The 22470-nt window shown below is 39.6% G+C and overlaps 1 protein-coding gene across 5 annotated transcripts in view; it reads left to right on the top strand.

The window, feature by feature from the left end:
• Positions 1 to 22470, top strand: part of LOC306910759 (adhesion G protein-coupled receptor B2-like) — a 91395-nt gene extending 68925 nt beyond the window's left edge. Inside the window, exons 3-5 of one of the 5 annotated variants that reach the window (XM_079485568.1) lie at positions 20146 to 20229; positions 21233 to 21418; positions 21851 to 22470. In XM_079485568.1, the coding sequence (XP_079341694.1) occupies positions 20146 to 20229; positions 21233 to 21418; positions 21851 to 21870 (290 nt within the window). In that variant the 3' untranslated portion in view covers positions 21871 to 22470. Of the gene's footprint in view, positions 1 to 20145; positions 20230 to 21232; positions 21702 to 21850 lie in introns of those variants that run through there. The other 4 variants (XM_079485564.1, XM_079485566.1, XM_079485565.1 and 1 more) reach the window with 4 other exon arrangements.

Consider the following 22470-nt stretch of genomic DNA (forward strand, 5'->3'; position numbering starts at 1 on the left):
CGGCCTGGTTGAGATTTTAGCGGAAGATCGTCTCAGCCCGTTATGCATATACCCCATTGTTTAACTCAAGTTGGGCACACAGCCTTGTGTTTTGGCTCTTATGTAGATTACAATGTAGCTCCATATCTTGCGTGTTTATTAAGAAAGTCACACCACAGCTAGAGAATTCAAAAACGAAATGCATGTTTTTATTGAAACTGTATTCTAGTAATATGCAGGCCAAGATTCAATCCATTTTTAAGTGTATCAGGATTAAAAGGGGTAGTTTACCTAAAATGATTTTTTTTCAGGATTTAACATTTATTTTTGATTTATTAATCAAAAGAAAAAATAGCCGTAAGAGTGACTTTATAACTGCTTTGGCACAGCCCTATACGACCTTAATGTATCAAACACACTTCAGGGCATACATCTGTTATGCAATTATTTTCTCTCTTTGATGTCTTCAGAAATTACCCGATTAATATCTCAGATGAATAAATGGCCACTTTTCATTCTGAGTTCCGATGCTTAAAGGCTGTTCTAATTTTGTAGGTTAAGTAATTGAGGCCGTGGATTGAAAGAGACGAACATGTTTTGTGTCTGAAGGCATTGCACAGCTGAGTTCTAAACGCCTGCTTATTTGATGTGCGTACTTTGTTTTTCTGAGGTTCGTATCTCTCCTGGAAGACAAGGAACTCTGAAGATTTTGTGTGGGTGAACGTGCCGTAATTATTTTGGAAGAATGTTGTGTGTTTGTTTGTGTGTGAAAGGGAGAGAGGGTCATTTATTGTGCATGGTTTGTATGTGAGTTTGTATGTTGTTTTCCTTTTTCTGACAGGCTCTGTGCATGTGTGGATAAAGAGACAGATGGGTTGACAGACCTATTGTGTTCAATCCTCAGGTGCAAAACAACAGAAACATCAATGTTACAATACACATGTTATGAAACAAAACACAGAATGCAACAAAACATATTACCAGGATAAATTAGCGCTTCAAGCAGTAACCTTAGTAAATCCAAGAGCGAGGGAAAACAAATGGGTTTCTTCTAACTGTAGGTGGGCTTGGCATTATGAAGCAAGTGAGGGGCCTCTGTTTGATAGCAACAGAAGGTAAAGATTCCCTTTAGCCCTTTTCTCAAAACGGTAGGGTATGACTAAGAATTGTGGAGATGTTGTATAAGAGTGGTCATAATAGCAAAACTTCTCATAAAATTGTGTGTACGCACACACACGTAATGTGTTATCAATCATATTAACAGGTTGCTGTAGCTCAACTACTAGAGTAACGCGTTTATTTTGTAATGCACTGTGTTGATAAAAAGTGTTTGCCAAATACATAAATGTAAAAGTATCTCAGAAGCAAAATGACACGAAAGACATTCATTTCGATGATAAGAGGAAGAAAAACTTGCAGACAGAAAGGGAAGAGAAAGAGAGAGAGTGTCTTCGCAGATCCTTTTGTTCATGCAGGAAGAAGAAACGTGACTGGAATATACGGAAGGTACCATGTGCCACCTGCTAGCTTAGGGTGGGGGGTTCTCTAAGAGAGAGTGGAGCTCTGGCCTGGATCCAAGGATAGATTGGCTGTGTTGGGAGGCCAATCGCTTTCCTGCGTTTCCAGCAAAGATTAGTGCACTGGGTCCTCTGCCACAGCGCCTGCACTCCTGCTGACAAGGGTCAGAATGCATGATAGCCAGAGAGAGAGAGAGAGAGAGAGAAAAAGAGAGTGTGTGTGTGTGCGTGTGTGTGAAAGAGTTCACAAGCCTTTGTATCTGAGCAATTAACAATAGGGCTAAACATAAGACTACGTTATTAAAAATAAGTTTTCTTGTTTGTAATGTGGGTTTGTGTTGATGTCATTTATATTCTATTCTAATAAATTGATAGAAAATATTAAATGACTATAATAAAGATCCCTTTTTGTGTGTAATTTAAATGCTACAGTTATTTATTCATAAATTCTCTATTCGCAAAACAAACAAATCCATTCTTGTGTGTATAATGGCATCTTTTTACCATCTGGTAAGTTCCCTATTGATTACCGAGGCCCATTCCATTTGTAAAATATTCTGTTTCCCACAGCAACTTTCCGAACCTTAGTAAAATGAACTGTAAGAGCCAATTCACCTTGACTCTTAGCTGAAAGCATACCAGTTGCTCTTTTTTTATTGGATTGAATCGTGAAAGAAATATGACATTGCATTGCAAAAAAGAGAGATGGAAAGAGACAAGAGAGAATTCATTTTAAAGCCATATGGATGAGAGGAGTGACGGTTAATTCTGTGAGCTGTAGAACAGAGCTCTAGGAAATGAATTATTTTTCCCTGGAGTAAGCACATGAAGTTACGGAGAGGACATGGGAGACGCTATCTAACGGCGCGTGTTATTCCTCCTCCTGAGGGCTGTTGTTGAGAGTGAGCTGTAAAAGTTTGTGAGGTGCGTTGAAATAAGAAAGCGTTTCACATTCTCCGTCGGACGGACAGGATGGTATCCAGTTTAATTCCCTTGGGAAATAAAGCGATGTTGGGATTTATCGGCATTTCTCCAATTATAAGAGCGCTGTCACAGTCCAGCGGTTACTCAGACGGGGATTTGTGGGCTTGGCATAGACGAGAAGCTGTTTTTCTTTCTGTTTTCCTAAAAACTGCCTCCGGGATCAAAGACCTCCTGTATAGCTTTTCAATTTGAGCACTTTATGTGATAGTAAAGAATTCATAGACATTGTTGGCCAAGTTGGGTGTCAATATATTGAGCTTGTAAACGTGGAATATCTGAATCTCTTCTGCTCAAAGGAAACAAGGGGTGTGAAGAACAAAGGTCTGTGTTGAGCTTGCATGCAACTTTCATAGAATCACATCGTCTTCTGTATTAAATGATTCATTTGGTTGTCCTTGTTCTGCGGGCCGTGGATTTGATTAACCCCTTGCTGTTGATGGATGCGGATCTCATTGATTGCGGGCTATCATCGCTGAAGAGACTTCTGCATTCAGCTCCTGTCAAAAGAGCCTCTATCACACATCACCCATTCATCTTGTAATTGCTATGTACATTGCCATCAAACGGCTATTAACAGCCCACCTCATCCCTTTCAATTACCCCTAAAGCACCCTGGATGCTCCCACAGCAAACATCATTAACAGACAAAAAAATGCAAGAACATCTGTACATCCAGAACATCAACCAGTAACTGAAAAGCAGAGTAGCAATCTTGACGGCTTTGGTGTGCGTTATCAGAATGTTTATTGGAGAGAAGAGAACGCGATGGAGAGTAAACTGCCAAAGACCTCATTGATTGGACAAGTTTGCTTTGTCAGCATGTCCCCTGTGATGAGATCGGTGAATAACTCATCGCTGAACGGACTGCGGTGCTGCATGCAAGTGTTGTAAATCTTCCATCACCCTATTGGACCCTAAAGCCATTATACTGACTCAAAATGCTTTTGATAAGTATTATATAAGTTTTCATTATTAATAAGTTTTTTTAGCTAGTACGTTGGTATACTACTTATTATTAAATAATCATCTGATCACAATTATTTGACCAAACCACAGTTATTTCAGGTACATGCAATAATTGGCACTTCCTCTTATATTTACAGTAAATTACATTTCTCCATCATTTGAGTTATATCAGCTTTGTATTTTTGTGTGTTGATCAGTTTGTTTGAAGTAATCCATGAGGTAGACAACATCATTCTTTAATCTCGGTTTGAGTTTTTGGTCAAACACGCAATTATTTGCTGAATTTTAATGCAATTGGACTCGACGGTGATCCTTACAACTTGCATAGAAACCAGGTGTCCTTGGACACTAAAATATTGTGCGGAATTGCGTTTCCTGATGTTTATTTTGTACCTAGATTTCAACGGCGGGGGAAATACACAAAGCAAACCCTTAAGTAAACATTTTCTCCTCAAGCAAAACACGTTTGGTGGTTTAATAAACCGAATCTTACAAACTTACAACATTACTCTTCTAAATGTTTACAGTGTTGACAATACATTTATCTTTAAATTAGTATGAAATACACCTGCTTAGAATGTTAAAAGAAATACATTTACGCAGCATATAAAGGTATATAAAGTAGGTAGGTAACACTGTTATTGTATGGTTCAGCAAAAACAACTTACCTGAGCTGAGTCTGATATGAAATAGCTCTGATATATCCATGTTTCAGAATTCCATTTGTTTAAAAAAAATCGCAGCGATTGATTCGCTTTTTTCTATCCTTCGGCAGTCTTTAAAAAAAGATCTCCGAATTCGTGATAAATCTGTCTGTACAATCAATTTCACAACAACTTTGTCCGTTCTAAATCGAAACATACACATGCATCTACATTCAAATAAAACAAGAACAAGATATTGTTTTGTCACAACATGTTTTTAAACAGGCATGACAGGTGTCTACCACCAATGGTCCAGAGAGATCAGGATTGAGCAGGCGGATAGAATCTTACACAACACTGGAATTCAAACCTAAGCACCTCAGACCCTGATAAAGTGTCATAATAGTGTCTCATAAGCTAATACACACACGGGAAGGGAGTTAGGTGGATTTGTCTGGCCCAGAGGCTCAGGAGTAGCTTGTAGTATTACTGATAGCGACCATATTAAAACACCTGTCAAATTAATCATCCGCTCATTTAACAGCGATGAGATTAGGCTTTGAAAGTCGCATATGGGCAGTTTATTAACCTATGTTATCTTTACCCTCAGAATATATACAGAATGTCAGTGCAATTAAACGTTTGTCATATATTGTATGGCTGTATTGTTGAGAAGCTGAAGACAAATGTTGTTTGCTAAGTGTCGTATAATAGCCCTACTGGCACACAATCCAGTGAAACTCATTAGGTGTATTTTTATAGAGGTTGTCTAGGTTTTGTAATTTTCGTAATGGTATTGGCATTGAAGATATTACTATGGGTATTTCTGTCTGTATCCGAGAAAATAATTATACATTTATGGAATTGTATACTTGTTTTGGTGGTTTCAATAAGATAAGTACCAAGTAAATATCTACTGTTAACCCTGGGGAGGAGTTTTGACCCAACATGGCCTCCCCTCTCCTTGTAACTAACTAATGAATCACTAATACCCCCACCCCACCTCTTCTACCCTTTAGAGAGACCTAGATCTCCAATCCCTTTGCATGGCTCATTAGCCCAGAACATCTCCTCTAATGGCAACTGGAGCTCAACGCTGTCATGGGAACCCAAAGTCCAGCCAGACATGGCAGACTTGCTGGTGTAGGCTCGCTATAGCTTCATGCCTGCATGCTGAGTGCTAGAGCTGGGGAGGTAATGAGGAGCGCTGGGCCTCGTTTAGCTAGGCTACGCTAGCACCCAAACAGGCCCAAGCCAAAGGCCCACAGCCAGAGCCTGCAGCTTTCAGCCAGGTCTCTAGGACCCAGACTGCTCCAACCTAATGCCAACCTCCAGAATACTGAGCAGGGCATCAGCATCTCCTCAGCCTTCTGCATCTGAGCAGATGCCTAAGACTCATAGCCAGACACGCTAGCGCTTGACGTCTGCATTCCTGTGTTCTGATGCTTTGCAATAAATCAGTAGCAATGGGAGATATGAGGCTTTAGGTGTCACGTTTGAGTAAACACTGAACTGGCAGAAATGTAAAGAATAACCAACGCAAGGTGCAGTAGTTCTTGATCAACAAGTTGGTGTGAGGTCTGGCCAAAACTAAAGTGTGTAGAAACTGCTCTTGTGGATTAGCTAGGACTTGTGTCTCTGTAGTTTTATTTATAAATAAAATATCTTCCATGTCAGAAGATATGACAGGAAGATTTTGAAATTTCCTTTTTTTTGTTTTTGCTCATTATTTTGAAATCTTTCACCAAAGAAGTTGGAAAAGCATTTGTATATTTATCCTCCTGCAAATTAGCATCAGTGTTTTAAGAAGTTTTCCCTACGTAGCCTTGGGGCATTGGCTTACGCTTCACAGAACAGACACAATATTGAGAGGAGAAACAGCTTATCTGTGTATGTAAGAATGTATGTATGCATATTATTCAATTATTGTAAATCTGACAAGCCTTTCATGTTAAACCCTTTGTTGAAACGACACGGGATGCATGTTCATATTTGTCCCATCGTCTGATGTCTTTCAGAAACCCCAACATGAGCTCAATTCAGATGAGTTGCCTTATGTTGGTTTAGCACTGAACTCTACGTTGTTTGTCTTCCCTGAAAAAAATAGAACCCTGGCATAAATACAAAAGTACATTTAAGGGATTTAATGGTTATGATGTAAATTGTATTGGTTTTACTGGAAACTCAAATGGTGTCTACTGGTATGTTATGTATTCTGTTGGTGGGATGTTGGAATAACCCCAAAACACAACACTACAAAAAGGAATTTTGTTATGGTTTTAATGGTAAAAACTAATGGTTCCTACTAGTCTTTTATAGGAAACCATTAAAATTGGGATGGTTTCTATTGAGTTTCTATGTTTTTATTTTCAGCAGGGTCAGTAGGCTTGTTAATTTTATTGCGTCCTCATTTAATGAGATGAGTTTAACAAGGACACAACCTCCACACATCTACCTACAAATGATTCTTAGTTGTAAAATAGCATGTGAAAAAGTAACACAGCAGTAATGGCATGATGTGACTTATTGACAACCCCCATACTTTTAAAGGGTCTTCTGAAATTTGGCTTTGCATTCTGTATATTACAAAATACAGACCATCCCACTAGTTTCCTGTTCTTCTTTTGATACCCCGCCATTCAACGGTCAAAAATGATTGCTCAAGCATTGCACAAAAGCTGGTGACCTGAAGACCTTTCTTTCTGAATATTATTTTCTTGGTGAAGGGTCACTGCTATGTAACGCAAAATATCTTGATTTAAGATGGTTATACAGTACCTATTTAATATGTATCCCTAATACCTATGAATCAATACCGTATAGAGCCAGAGAGGAGTATTATCAAACCCCAGCATGCTAGAGGAACTGTTGGCAGTTTTAATCTATCATAACAGTAATGAATATTTGAGTGGTTACCATTCCTCAGCATTAAAGCTGTGTGGACATGACAGTGTTAAATGCACTTAAAGCCCCGCTGTCCGCAGAGGAAATGGAATCCACCTGACAAATGGAGCCCGAGTGTAGTCTCCCAGTGTATTTCTCACCGGCGATAAGTAGGGCCATTTAACCGCATTATGGACGCACTGGCTCTGGTGTCGGGAGTGGTTTGGATGAACGGGCCCGCGAATCTCGCTTGCTGATTTAGAACCTTCTAAACTAAGACCCCATTGTCCTGTCTCACTAAATTTACCAAGCTTTTCATTAAAGCCATTAAGTTGCTTTTTGCTTCAACAAAGCGTTTCAAACTGCTTTGGACCAGCATGTGGTGTATTTGATGCTGATGCAAGTTTGTTTTTGTTGTCTACAGTTTCGACAGCTTTGCATGATGTCAGAGCGGTCAGGCAGGCAGGCCAAGAAGCCTCTTTGATTCTGATGTTCTTTTCGGTCTCCGCATCCGCAGGACATCCTTAGCTCCTGTGGTTAGTGCAGAAGAGTGCATCAGATCCCATGTCATTGGATCACAGCAAGCCAAATCAATTCTGTGTGCGAGATGAACACAACAGAGAGAATCACAATGTTCATTGATCGCCAGCGAGACACATCATATATGAGCGAAGGCTTGCCCTGTGCCAAAAAATTGATCAAATGTTCCTTGTCTAGTTGAGTTGTTTCTCACCTTTAACACAATGAAATCTCTGACAGAATTCGTTGCCGTTTGTTGTGAATCAGCTTTGGTTGCACGGTGCAGTGGAGAACTTTTGAATAAAACAATATGATGGACATTTTTACAGGTGAGTTTGCTATAAAGGACATCTTACAGGAACCCCCATGCTGGTAATACAATGAAATACTCAAGTTATCTTTCTCTTTCAATACTTTGTGGAAGTATTCAGCAATCAGTAGACCTGATAACAGTTTTTTTCTGCACCACTTGTCCATTGATTGTGTCCAACAATGCAACTCTGCAGTGCAGCGATAGTCCTATTTCCAAGGGAAACGCTCGTCAAATTAGATAAATGACAGCTGTTTTATTCGAAAAACATAGATGAGGTTGACATTTAAATTCAGATAAGGTATGACAAATCTGTATCCTCCATTTGAGTGACAAGCTGCAATGCGGTTTTCTTAAACTGCTCTTTCCCTTCCTGCCATTTACTTTTTATAGACGTCTAGACACCTGAAGGAGGGAAACTGCTCTTCAACTGCTATTCAGAGCCATCATAAACTGCCTCAGATTTATAGCCTCGCAGTCTCAGATGTGGCGAAAGCAAGCAAGGACAAGCAAAGGAAACCTATTTCCTATTTCTAGGCTTATCGTGCAGGAGCTCATTCGACCTTGGTTTGATGTAACCTGCACTGAGTAGCCCCATGAAATGTAGAGAAGCATTCTCACTGGTTAATGGCTTTGTGCATTCGTAACTAATGTCAGGAGGCTAAATAAAGTGGGATTGTCATCTATAATGCATAACGTGTTTGACGTATCGTGGTTCAAGACCAGCCTTCCTGCTTCATTTCATTATTGCAGTGCATATGCTTTTTGCAAAAATATTTATAACACAGGGTGAAAGTATAAGAAATAACAGTAGGAATGTAAAGGAAACTGCAACAAGAAGGAGAGAGAAATGAAATGGAGAAGATTTATCTTGAGACAAGCGTCCGCTGCCTTCAGCGTGAGGCTAATGTGTTTTTGAAGATTTCTGGGATGAATATCAAATGATGATGCAAGTTTTATGGATACACAGGCTCAAAGTGGCTGGCTTCATTCAAACAGATTAAAGGCGCTAGATCAGGGAGACGAATGATCTGCTCATACAACTGTGCATGTAGGCATCACAACCCTGTTACAATTGCCTTTCCTCTTGAATGGTTTTGATTCATTTGTCAGTCTATTCAAGTTTAAGGTCTTTGCACAATCCATCTATTTTTGGATCTGGCTCAACATAACCTTCACGAATATGCTGCTGATTGTCGGTCCACCTAACACTTTTTCTTAATATTGTAAACATGTATTGAACTAAATTTGGTGTAAAATTCGGCTCGGCACTCTTACAGATTCTGCAAAGCATAATGCAAAACTGCATAACCAAGTATTTAACCTCTGATTTCTATCTTATGTCCTTTAAAATAAAATATGTCAGGACAGGAACGACCAGTTTTAGCGGAAGCAACTTTTCAGCAGTTTTCTTTGGCACAGTAATCCGAGAACCGCAAAGCTTTGACTTGTTTACTCATTTCTCTGCAGGGATTCTCCAGGCTTTAGAAACCATACGGCCGTTTGTGTTTAAAGATTTATCGCGTGTAGAGTTTGAAATGTTTCCTGTCGTTATCATGTTGCTATAATGCCACGAGGTGCGAGTTGGGAGATTGTTTCTTTGTATATCTGTGTAGATCTCAGTGGACAAGGGTGTAGGAGGGGAATGGAGGCCAGAGAGCGATTGAACTAAGAGGATCGATCCCTCACAGCGGACGTTGGTACGCATGTTATTTTTACACCTATCCCGTAAAATATGGTGCCGTACGGTCTGTAGGAAAAACGGTTGGCCGTGGAGCCTGTCACCAAATCTAGGCCGTGCTTTTGAATATGTGATCTTTAGCATGCAAAGGCGCCCGATCTATCACTCACGCAATAAGAAACAAATCATCCGGCGCGTAAACAGCACTGCATCATGTAAAATGAACAGCTCATTTGTATACCTCTAACCTGAAAGATCTGGAGTGCTTTATTACCATATTCACTTAATCTCTGTGTTCTTTTCATCTCATCCATCTCATGTGGCTTACTTTTACACCTCTCCGTCTTAACTCACACTTTCAAGGTTTCAGTTAAATCTACAGAGTTATACTGTCGGTTTAGGTCCTTGAATCTGATTGTAACGGATTGTTAAAATAGGACGACAATGCTTTACCGTTTTCTATCACAACCCCACAATAAGAATAATAATCGGCACTTTTTGTAAATTGTGTAAATGTTAACCGAGTTACAAATACAAATCTTTGATCGATTAAGCCTGTACTTTTCTTCCCATCAGTTTATCTCTGTTATAAACATAAAGCCAGTCGTCAAGATCACTCCAACGTTAAATCTAGCTGTGTCTTCATATCGGGAGTAAAGGCTGTAAGGGATGACAGGTCAGGGCTTTTCCGAATGCCTCCACAATTTATCTTCGGTTGTCCATGGCTGATGAAACATCACAGCAAAACGATCGGTCCAATATGACAAACAGCACTTCTGGCGGAGGCTGAAGCGGACAGCTTTAGCCAGAAACACACTGGACACGTCTGCCGCTCTGTGACATCTGACTTCTGCTGTCTCAAAGTCAGATTGCTAACCAGACTGGGCATCCCATAATGCAAGGCCATATTTCACAACACTGCATCCTGCCAATGTTGGACGTTTTCTCGTGACATATTGTACATCTCTATGAATCACACATTGAAGGCTTTGGAGGTTTACTTGAATGATTTGATGATATTGATCAGGTTCCATGTTCATTATGGGGTCTCAAAGCTTTTGTAAACCCTCCCTGTGACTTCTAAAACCTTACTTTTAAGAAGTTCCCTCTTCTTAAAAGAGAGGATGATGGTGGCAGATAAGAGGCTTATACCTCTGAGGAGAGATTTTGCTCTTATGGTCAGTGTTTTATTTCATTTCGCCGCAGTCTTGGGCATAAATGCCGGTTTTAGTCTTGGCTGTTTATTTCTGTTTACCTCAGTTGAGCGCTCTATAGGGAAGCATAACTCGCATAAATGAAATGGATATACAGTAGCGCCAAAATATATTTTGGCAACCACACTACTGTGTATCAAAACCATTTACGTGAATTTTAAAGGAATGAAGCACACAATTTAAAAGATTTCAGGTTTTCATGGGTTGAAAATATAATTTGAATGGGAATGTCTAAATGGAAACACATCCAATGTTGCCTCTCTGACCAAACATCTATGTGAATCTGTGCACATAACTGACAGTTGTAGATTTGTTAACATATGCTCAGAAGTATGGAATGAAAGCTGTCTGTCTCTGAAAATGTGTTGTGGATTCCCCAGAGCATATATACACTATAATAACATACAAACAGTTCCAAAGGCCCTTGATGTGTTAACACATTCATGGGTCACAACTTGACCTCTGTTTTCATCATGTTTGATTAAGTATCAAAGCCTGGCCATCTAATCCTGTCCATACGCTTTTCTTTTACACGTGTTCTTAACACATACTGTGTTTTTCCATGTAAACAATAGGTGTGAACACACAAAGCTGGCATGCGTTAACCCCTCAGCCTCGTGGCAGCTTTCCATGGTTTCCATGGCAATGACTCCACTGGTTCTGCCACATGCCCAGTTTGTAGAGGGAACGGTTCAAAATCTGAGATGGAAATCATCCAGACCTCCCATAAACTGACATGCTGTGGGTTTACGGTAGCTAGGAGACTCATATTTTAGACTAATTTGGTTTCGTTAAAATGCATTTAATAAAATTGTTTTAAAAATGGATGTGTAAGGCCAAATAACGAAGAAAAAGCAGCCAATAAGAGCCCAGCAAGATAGGAAAAGCATTGACAGGCATGAACACACTTTATGAAGAAATTGAAGTTTAGTCACTCACCTCATATGATAAAACGTGCATTATAAAAATACCCAACAGGGGTATTTCTGTAAATGTTTTAATTCAAACAAATCCTCACACAGCAACACGACTTTCCAAGCACAGCCCAATTAATTCAATTAATAATAAAGCTTGTTGTAAATATGCTTTTATTGCCAAAGTCAAAATGTTGACACTTGATCAACATTCATTGAATAGATTCGTTTCTGCAGCTCGAAATCCAGTTTTTAGTGTCTTTAGTGTCCAGTGTGTTACTCCCCGTGAGTCACTGCTTAATCTGGACGCTTACGGCAGTGTTAAATCAGATGGGCAGTGTTGAAGCCCCGGGGAAGGAAAGATACACTACTTTCCTTAGTAGGATATATTCAGACCAACACACTCTAATCAAACCTTAGCCGAGAGGATCAAACAGCTTTTCTGTCTGTAAGACAAAGAGTGAGTTCGGCGGCTGGAGACACGGATAGTTTGTAAAATCACAGTGCATGTTCTGTCTTGTTGCCCTGCTATTTCTTTTGGATACGAAAGTGGTGTTCGACTGCAAGGTGGCCAAACACTGAAGGATTAGACGTGTGGGTGCATCTAATTATTAGTTTTATAATAGGAACCGATATTTTATGCTATTGTTGCGCAGCCCTTATTTTGTATTAGTGCTATTTTTAATGTGACCGTTGGCGCATGTAAAGTTTTGAGTTTGTTCCAGACATATTAGTCGGCCTTATAAATCTTCTGGTGTTAAAAAGGGCTTAAAAATATAGGATGGTGGAAACTAAAAGCGCATTTACTGTACTCCAACAGTCACCTCAGAGCCTATGAGAGTTTTTAAACATTTTATTTCTGCAACACATTTTTTCCCCGATGTACTCAACTCCATTGGGAACACTTCATATGGTGTTTACAACCAAGCGCGTAAATGTATGCACATCATTTTACTTTGAAGACAAAATAATGTAACAACTATAAAAAGTTGTCTTTAGTGTCATGCTAGTTTCTTCACATTGTGTGTTGTTTTTCTTTCTTTCTACATCCTGAAGACGTTCTTTACTCGCCAATTGACATCTTTCTTCACTATGTTGAAGTGCTGTTAAATAAGGAAGTCATTATAGTGATATAAGAATCTTCCTGGTGAACTTCAAATCGTTCCACATTCCTAAAAGCACTCAACACAAATGTCTGCTACCTACGTGTTTAAATCCCTTTATTCTCCTTCATTAGAGGATAAAGATGAGTCTTAGTGTTTGAAGGGCCCTTATATGTCTGATTGTGACCCTTTTATAGCATCACTGAAGCTTATGTTGATGGGCTCTTCAATTTGTGGTTGCTATACGGTTATTTCACTCTAGTTATGAGTGTAGATTCGAAGAATATGTGTTTTTTACTGTATTTAAGAATTTGTGGTACTGACTGTACGTTCCTCCGGGCCCTTTACATCAATACTAATTGAATTGTTGGGGGTTGCTCATCTGCCTGTGGACCCTACAATTGATCCCACCTTTCACCCTCATAGCTCCAGGTATACGGCGTACATGTGTGTTCAAACACTCTCTTCCTTAGAATTTTTTTTTATTCGTAGGACTGCACAATCATGTATTCTACGCTGTATGCTGAGGAAAAGGGAGGACATGCTGGACTTGTTAATGGACTTGAATGTGTTATCTTTGGACCTGACTATGGAAATATAGGGAGCATGGGAGATGTTGTTGAAAGCAGTGATTTGTGCATCCATGTTTTTTCCAAGGCCATTATTGAAATGTGTTTTTCTTAGTCAGCCATATGCACATATTAAATAATAATAATACAATATGTGAACTATATACATTTCTACATATTTGAAACCGTCTGGTAGGCAGGAAATATTAAACAATAATGCTAATATTTGTGTCTAATATAACTAATATATATGTAAGAAGGCCATTTTATATATAAAACTGTCTGGTAAGCAGGCAATGAGTTTACCTTTGAAAAAGCTGCAGCTTTATACAAGCATCCAAACAACATATTTTTGCGACCCACTGTTCTGGCATTTTCAAAAGGGCACTCTATTCTAATGTTTGTTTTCATCTTCAAATGATTTAGTTGCTCTTCTTCTGGTGTTCGCCGGGCAGTGCCCAACAGCTTGAACTATTTCATATTCCAGGTGAGGCAAGAAAATTGAAAAAATACCAGAGTAGAAGCGGGAATATTATTATTGCGTTTGCTAGTGCCAGAATAAACCATCTGAATGTTACCTGTTCAGACCCCTTACACCCACAAGTCATAGTGGTAAATTCTTATCTCGCTGCCACACTCTCCTGTTCAGGGTGACTAGGATGCAAACACACATGCACGGTTTCCCACTGTTAGCATCACATCACAACCACGTAATCCACCGGTCTCTCACAAACGCACACCTACATGCTTCAACACATTTGGATTTGTCTCGGCCTTGGTCTCCCACAACGCACCATTTTTTATGTGGATGAAGTTCTTTTTTCCCCAACACTGCTTTGATCACGTCGTATGCATCTTTTAGTCTTCTCCGTCTTTTCCCGTACGTGTCCGTCGCCTCATTTGTCTCTTTCTCTCTCTGCCTCTCTTTTTATCTTGGTCTCTAAATCCTGGCCTTGCAAACAACAAAGAAAGACTTTGGCTCAAACTGGCAATCCACCAAATCCTCTTTCTTAGCTTCAATCTTTGTCGGAATGAAAGGTTTTAGTCTAGTCTTGTTTCTCTCCACCCTCTCGCTCTCCGTCTCACTCTTTCTCTCTTTTTCAGTTTTTCTGTATCATTTCATCCCAATCATTTGGCTTTAATTAGTGTGTGTTTACAGAGGCTGCGGTTATTTCCTCGCTTCATACCTGATTTCCCCCTGCAGCAGGCTGGAGGGTTAAACCCAGTGTGCAGCTGCAGTCTCACACGCAGAAGAATGGTGTAATAGAGACGTCCTGCCAAAAGGAGAGAATCAAAGAGATAGTCTTTCTGGAGCCACGAACTGCAAGTATGGAAGGGTCACGAATCACAAAGATTGACCAAAGAATGAGCAAAGAATTCTATTTGATCCCCATTTGAATCATATTGCTGTCTGGGCAAAACAAGATCTTACCGAAGATCTCATCATTGTCATCTCTAACGGTCATGCATGTAGGTCTTTAGAGGCCGTGTACAGTCATGATTAACAGATAAACACACACTAAGACTTCCACAATGGCAAATCCCAAAGTCACTTTGCAGGTCGGCCCGTACCACATAAATTTATGTTGACAGGGAAATGCATACATAAATAACCACCCACAGATAATTGTGCCGAGTGGGTCACACATGCTGAGAAGTGTAGTCATAAATAGCACTCGGGTTTTGTTCATAACGAATGTGTTGTGAGATGAGAGTGAGGTGGGAAGGAAGTAGCGTAAATCAATTCCATTGTGAGTCAGATGGAATCTCAACGAAAATCACACACACGCACACACACACACTCACAAGTATGCACAACATAGTCATTACATTTGTGCACCAACACCACTCTTAGTGTGCCCTACAGTGTCGCTGCCTATGTAGAAAATTCAAAACAATTATGATGCTGTGTACTTTAAATAGGCTGCTGTCAATGTAGATCGTTCAAAACATTTTGACTATCAAAATTTTATTCAACATCCAAACCCAGTGACATCCACCAAACACTTCACAATTGAAAGCCCCAAGACATGAAACAAACTAGGAAAGTTTAGGGAAAGGTAAGTTAACTTAGTCTTGATTCTTTATGGCTGCTTTTTGCAAAGCTGTGGTTTGCTGGTCAACATCTGAATCCTTTTGCCTGCACCACTGAGATCCATTCGTAATTGCTTTATGGGGAGGCCCAACACAGTGTGCTGAACTATGCCTTTTGTAATATTTACTCGATGTTTGCAGTCCACGGCCGCTCATCACAGATAGACAGTTGTTATAATAACAGTCCCCCCCAACTGGAGACTGATGGACAGGTTGTATTAACCACTGGCAGGACTCCTCAGGAGTAACAGAGGGAGTGAATTGTTGGGGTTTTGAAGTTGTTGATGTTTTTGTGGAGAGACAGGAATGGCTGCCGTTGGAGATGCATTGCTGGCGTGGTGCGGATAGATTCTCTTACTGATGTCGCCGCTGTGCCTTCTCCTGGCGCATCTGTTTCATCCGTTTGACATGCTGGTGTGGGGCCTTTCTGCGACATGCTGCAAAGCTGCACGAACTGTGAAATGAATTCTTGAAAATTAATGACGAAGAACAAAATAGCTTAACATTTACATAATTGTTGTCGTTTGTATTATTAATAATTCATATCTTCATTTTCAAGTTCTTGCAATTTTCAAGAACGCAATTAATGCATCCTGATGCAGCGTTTCTATTATGATTTAATGGTTTTTATATTCTAATATACTCAGGATTAAACACAGAACATAATTTTGGGTTCTGTCATATCGTGCGATCCATGCACAATATGTCTATATCTGGTATTTTAAGGTAAATCGTGTTTGGTTTGTGTCTCATCTGACGCTGTGTTGTCGGTCAGGTTGACATAAGTGTTGGAATAAGACATTTAGTCTTATTGGTACTTACTTTAAAATAGGTAGTTGTTACAGTTCTGACATCTTATAGTCAATGCAACCTGACATTTTAAATTCAAGCAATATATTTACAAAAATGTAATACAACTCTGTCATCATTTACTCACCCTTATTAAATGTATTTGTTCTGATGAACATAAAGATATTTGGAAGAATACTTGTAACCAAACAGTTCTTGAGATCAGTCCACCATTGACCACCATAGTAGAAAATAATGCTTTATTTGTGCTGTTGAACACCAAAGATGATATTTTGAAGAATGCAGTTCTGGGGCACTTTTAGCTACCCTTGTTGTTTTTCCTTCCATTGTCAATGGTGTACAAGAACTGTTTGGTTACACGCATTTGCTTTCCTGTAGCTCAGTGGTAAGCGCGTGGCGCTAACAATGCCAAGGTTGTGGGTTCGATCCCAGGGGATCGCACATACTTAGCATTATCCTATCTGTTGCTATGTAAGTCCCTTTGGATAAAAGCGTCTTCCAAATGCGTAAATGTAAATTTGTCCAAGTATATTTCTCTGTATTCATCAGAATACAGAAATTAATACAGAATTAAAACAAATCGAGGTGAGTAAATAAGGGACACATTTTGGGGGATGCACTGTCCCTTTTAAGAACAGTAGCCTGCATTCTTTTACGTTTTCAATATCAAATTCTTTACAAAGAATAACCAAAATACACAAACCTTCTCTGTTGTTGTAACTGATATATAAAATAAGCATTGTTTCAAAGCCCTGTCTCAGTATTGATTGTTTAGAATAGATGTGTGAGGATGCTCAGAGAAATGTGCTTCACTCGAACCAGAGTGAGTAAAACAGACACACCGCCAGCCTGTTTAATTAAATGGCTTCAGTTTGATCTAACCGCTTTAATTCATTTCCGGCTTCCTAGAACAAGCTGTGAAGGTATTTGGAACATAATTCATCCTCTCATCCAATGCTTTAAGGGCTAGCATCAGATACATGAGCACACAGACACTTTAGATTTGGTCTCAAGGGGAAACCTACAGAAGCCGTCCCAGGATAATCGACATCTGTTTAGTGCGTTGGACTCATACCCCACTGCTGCCGCTGTCTCTAGAGGATTCAGATTTAATACTTGACTGAGTTTCAGCTCGAGAAAAGGGTTTTGATTTTTAGTATTTACATAGAGTGAGGCTTTTGAAGCACTACGGTGTCTGACACAGGATTAAGATGACATTTTTGCTTCTCCGCTGAAGGAGATAACGGATTTACAGAGCACGCTCTGTAGAGAAGTTTGTCCCTTTAGGGCTACTGTAGAAACAACATGGTGAATTCCATGCAGGGGGACCCGTGGTGTATGTAGATAGAAATAGCTCATCCTAAGGTAACAAAAACATAACGCTTCATTATGTTAGGTCTTTATACACCTCTGAAGACATAGTCATGTGTATTATACTGCGTTTCTGTCAATAGAGCCTCCAAAAAATGACCTACTGGACCTTTTAAGGAGCCGTCAGATATTAAATGGAGATGTTATTGAGCACATTCTGGAAGAGGGCTTGTGTTTGTTATTGGGGAACGTATTAGTGCTCCATCACTCAAAGACATAAAGCAGCAGATCGAACCAGCCTCAGGCTTGCTCTTCATATGAATCTCCTTCCAACGTGTTTATTCTCTAGCTATCTCTCTCGACTACTGACGGGAGTAAGTGGCAAAGACCCAGCGACGAACAACAGACACGTAGATGGGGAGGCGTAGGCGTTAGCCACAGAACGAACGTAAAAACAAACCCCCTGCCTTTCCTGACAACACTATTGTCTTTTCTGTGACAGAGTAAATGAGCTTGATCGTCTGTGCGCGCGTCTGAGCTATCATAAGCATATTAGCGCAGGCCCTGCGGGATGTGCTGGTAATCAGGTCTGTTTGACAGAACCATCGGGTGGAAGTCTCTGGAGTATCCATACATCTCATGTGCTCTAATGTATGTGATGCAGCTTTCATTGCTAGCGATTGTCTTTTCCTTTTTCACTCTCTGTTTGGTATGTCTTTTGTTCTCGCTCTAGAACAGTCATGTAGCGTGTTTAGTTTGTGTCATGAAAAGGTTACTAGCACAGTTTATATCAAAACGTTGTCATTTACTCTCCCTCATGTCGATCCAAACCTGCGTGATTGACATGTTTCATTGTAGCACAATAGAGGACATTTTTATGTTCTACTGTTTGCTTGTTTGCATGCAGAAACAGTGAATGGAGACTTCAGGTCTCTAAAAAGATGCATAAAAGCACCATAAACACAGTACACAAGATTATATTTTAGTCCATTTATAAAATGATGTTCATTATATAAACAAATTATTTTAAGTGACTTTTCTTCAGTGAATCAATTGATTTTGGCTTGAAACAGGAAAACTTTGTTTACAATTCCATATTATGATTGTTACATACGTTTCAGTCTTTTAAGGAGCAATGTGGGGTTTTAGCGGCATGTAGTGTTGAGGTTGCGAATTGCAACCAACGGCTCACTCCACCTCTCCACCGTCTCTTTTGAAGCGCTACAGGGGCTGACACAGGACTAAGATGTCATCACGTTTTCGCTTCTTTGCCTAAGGAGATAACATTTTACGAAATGCTCTGTAGAGCAGTTTGTCCATTTAGGTGTCTGTGTGGTGTGCCAGAGTCTCTGCATCCTAAATAAGATCAATTCAGCCTTAAGTTAGGAAGCTTACAGAAGTAAAAGTCATGCCAAATCTTTCTTCTTGTTTTAAGTTTATGTTGAGGATGTGTTTCATGATTGTGAATTATTCCAAGCATCCGTAAACCGCAGAGTGGTAATTTAGAAAGAGCCTCAGAGAATCCACTTTGTCTTCTAGTGTTTTCTTCCTGTTCTTTCTTCCGTTTTCATGGAAATCTTGCGGGAATTCTCTCTTCTGCATATGGCTGTGGAATATATTAGCAACCCATGCAGTTCATCTTCTCATGCAATCAGAGCAAAAGGTCAAACCGACCAATCAGCTCAAGAGAAGAGATTGCTTCTCTGAATAAGGACTCTGCCTCTTCTTTACATGCGAGAGCGAATAATTCAAATAAAAGATTTTAATTCTGCTGTCTAATGTTTTGATGCATTTAACTCTTAACTTTCATTAAGTTGTTTGTTAAAATGTTCTGAAAAGCCATTTCCTACCTTTTCACTGCTGGATACTGTAAAGAACTTTGTCATATAATTTATTTATGTAATTTGTAATATAAAATAAAGTATTATATTCAATAATATATTGTGCAACTTTAACTAACTGTATTAAATTCAATAGCTTAATGTAATAGTCAAGACTGTTAATAGTTGTCACTGCAGTTACGGTTGGCACATAAAAATGCATCTTTTACCAAACCATGGCAGGTAGTCTGTACATTATGTAAAAAAAAATGCTACACTTACCCCCTTAGGACCTTTTATTATTGATTATTGAGTAATTCAAGTGTGAATGTAACCAACCTGAATTAACCTAAGACGATTCCGTTTCATGGTCAGATGTCAAAATGGGCTTATCCCCAGCATTTATTTAATTTAATCAGTTAATTTTTCAGCATGTATTTATCCTTGTTAATGTTAGTTAATGTCAATACAGTTATTCATGTTAGTTCATGGGGCATTAACTAATGTTATCAGACATTTGATTTTTAAAACGTTGAAGTAAATGCTGAAATAAGCATGAACAAAGATTAATAAATGCTTTAGAAATTGGTTCATTTTTAGTGAATGTAATCTAATGCATTAACTAATTGTTAACTAAAAGTACCTTATAGTAAACTGTTACCACGGTAAATATATGTGTAGAAGTGTTGTAGTAGGGTTACAATAGGCTGTATATTGTTTTTCAGTGTTTGATCCAGTGTATGTGATTGATTCCGTAAACTCTGTTAAACAACACTTTTAACTCCTCGTCTTATTATGTTTGTTTAATGTTTTTTGCGTCTACCTAGAACCTGATGATGATGATGAGCAGAAGGTGAAGACGCAGAGGCCACGGTCAGCTGACCAGCCAGGTGTGTTCCAGGCTCAAACAGGTGACCCCATCCCCATATTTTAAATCTATTTCAGGACCACAGACAGTGTTCACGTGTCATTCAGACATGGAACTATGCCTTATATAACTAATGTATTGTTTTGTTCTTACTTTAATATTGGAAAAATATTGACAACAACCATAACGTGAACCACACCTTGCCATAACCCCCATCCTTCACCCCTACGTACATTTCTGTGAAAAGAAACTCATATACTCAAACTTCCGCTGGCAAGAGTGTCCCCACCAGCCCCCAACCCATTATTCTCACCCCATCATCATTGCGGATAAAACTAAGCTCTGAATCACTACATGCAAATGAAGATGTAATGCGATTACGAGACGTGCAATTAATTTGATTTGCCCATTCGCTTCGTGATGTTGCCTGCATCCAAGGACACGGCTTTCACAAATGACAAAAAAGCAACTCGGGAACATCGCATGCTGGATTCCCTTCCGCAAAGTGCATCGCAGGACTACGAGGAAGCTTTTCCTGACCTGCCGGCACCTTTTAAAACCCCTTATTTAAGTTGTCAGACGCCTGGGAGGGACGGCGAAAAGGAAGTAGTCTTGAATACGTAAATAAACCTTAAGCCTGAGGTGTTTGGTTTCTCTTAGAGCTGTCTACCTCACTTACACTCTCAGACCTCCTTCTATCCCTCATTCCATTTCTCACCACCAGTTTCGGGAGGAAAAGTGATGATAAGCTTTTCCGAGTAGTGCTTTTTCTTTAGCGGTTGATGTTGTTAGGTTCATGAAGAATATGTGGATGGGCACATAAAGCCACTGACCCATGACTTTTAGATGCAATCATGTATTTCCTACCTAAAGAGAATGGCCATGACTGTTTTTTTTTGGTGTTAAGTTTTAAGATTTGTGCCTCTTCCTTCTTACCAGGGCAATAACAATAATAAACAATAGGGTGGGCTTGTCCCACTTGGGCATGTTTATCAAAAGATCTTCTTATCAGAAGTATATTCAGTCTTATCGCATGTGTTTTACAGGTGACCCAGCAGCAGAGGAATGGTCTCAGTGGAGCGTGTGTTCGCTGACATGTGGGCAGGGTTGGCAGGTTCGTTCTCGTTCGTGTGTATCTTCACCGTACGGGACCCTCTGCAGCGGCCCGCTGAGAGAGACCCGACTGTGTAACAATACTGCCACCTGCCCAGGTGAGCCGCAGAATCAAGCAGGTAGAGTACCTCCATGGTGTTGGATCCCTCACACATCCAACAGAATGCAATACATGACCACTACACACCGTATAATGGCACATACCATTTACTGTGTAGCTGAATGTTTGCTGTTGCTCTGTAAGTAAACATAGGACAGTGCATGGGAAGAAAACTTTACAACCAAGTCTCTAAACACCCACTGATTCAGCCCCCCAAAATGCATTGTAATACACACACACACACACACACAACCCTGCATGCCAAGGTTAACCCAAAAATAAAAATAAACCTTGCACCATTCAAGACCTGTATATGATTCTTTCTTCTGTAAAGCACAAAAGAAGATATTTTGAGAAATGTTTCTGTGGTTTTGTCCATACAATGAAAGTTAATGGAGACCAATGCAATTTGGTAAACATTCTTCAAAATATCTTATTTTTCATTCTGCAGATAAAAGAAAGTCATACTAGGATGAGTAAATGAAACACTGTATTGCAAATAGTTCCTTTGTAGTATCTGTTGTGGACAATGGGCACTATTTGCACTCTTGGGATCAAGTCCTACAGTAGCATGTATGTCTGTGTGAGTGCACCTGGATTTCGGTTTGTGTGTGCATATCTGGGATGTGTAGAGGGTTTTGTGATGCGGGTGAGATCATGTAAGCCTCACAGTTGTACATTTGTTGTCACTTGAATGTGTATCAGCATGTTTAAAACTGATAGTTCTGGATGCTTTTGTTTTGTTTGTGGAGCACATATTTTAGCAACCATAACTTGAGGCCATGTTTATTGTGATCTCTGCATCTCTGGCTAACAACACCCTGTAACCATGACATTATTCACTATGGTGCACTTTCACTAATGCGTATACATGTAGACCTAACAGCTGGTTCATCTGTCTTGAAAATGTTTTATCATTTTCTTTTAAAAGTGGCATCGAACAGAACCAATGAAATACATTTGCATACTCAGTAGTTATGACCCCCTGTAGTCCACTTGAAATTGTTTTGCATTCAAATGCCACATAGTGGATTGCTGATTTACTTGCTTAAAACAAGGCATATATACAGT

The sequence above is a fragment of the Barbatula barbatula genome (genome assembly GCF_947034865.1).
Source record: "Barbatula barbatula genome assembly, chromosome: 21".
NCBI classification, from domain to species: Eukaryota; Metazoa; Chordata; class Actinopteri; order Cypriniformes; family Nemacheilidae; genus Barbatula; species Barbatula barbatula.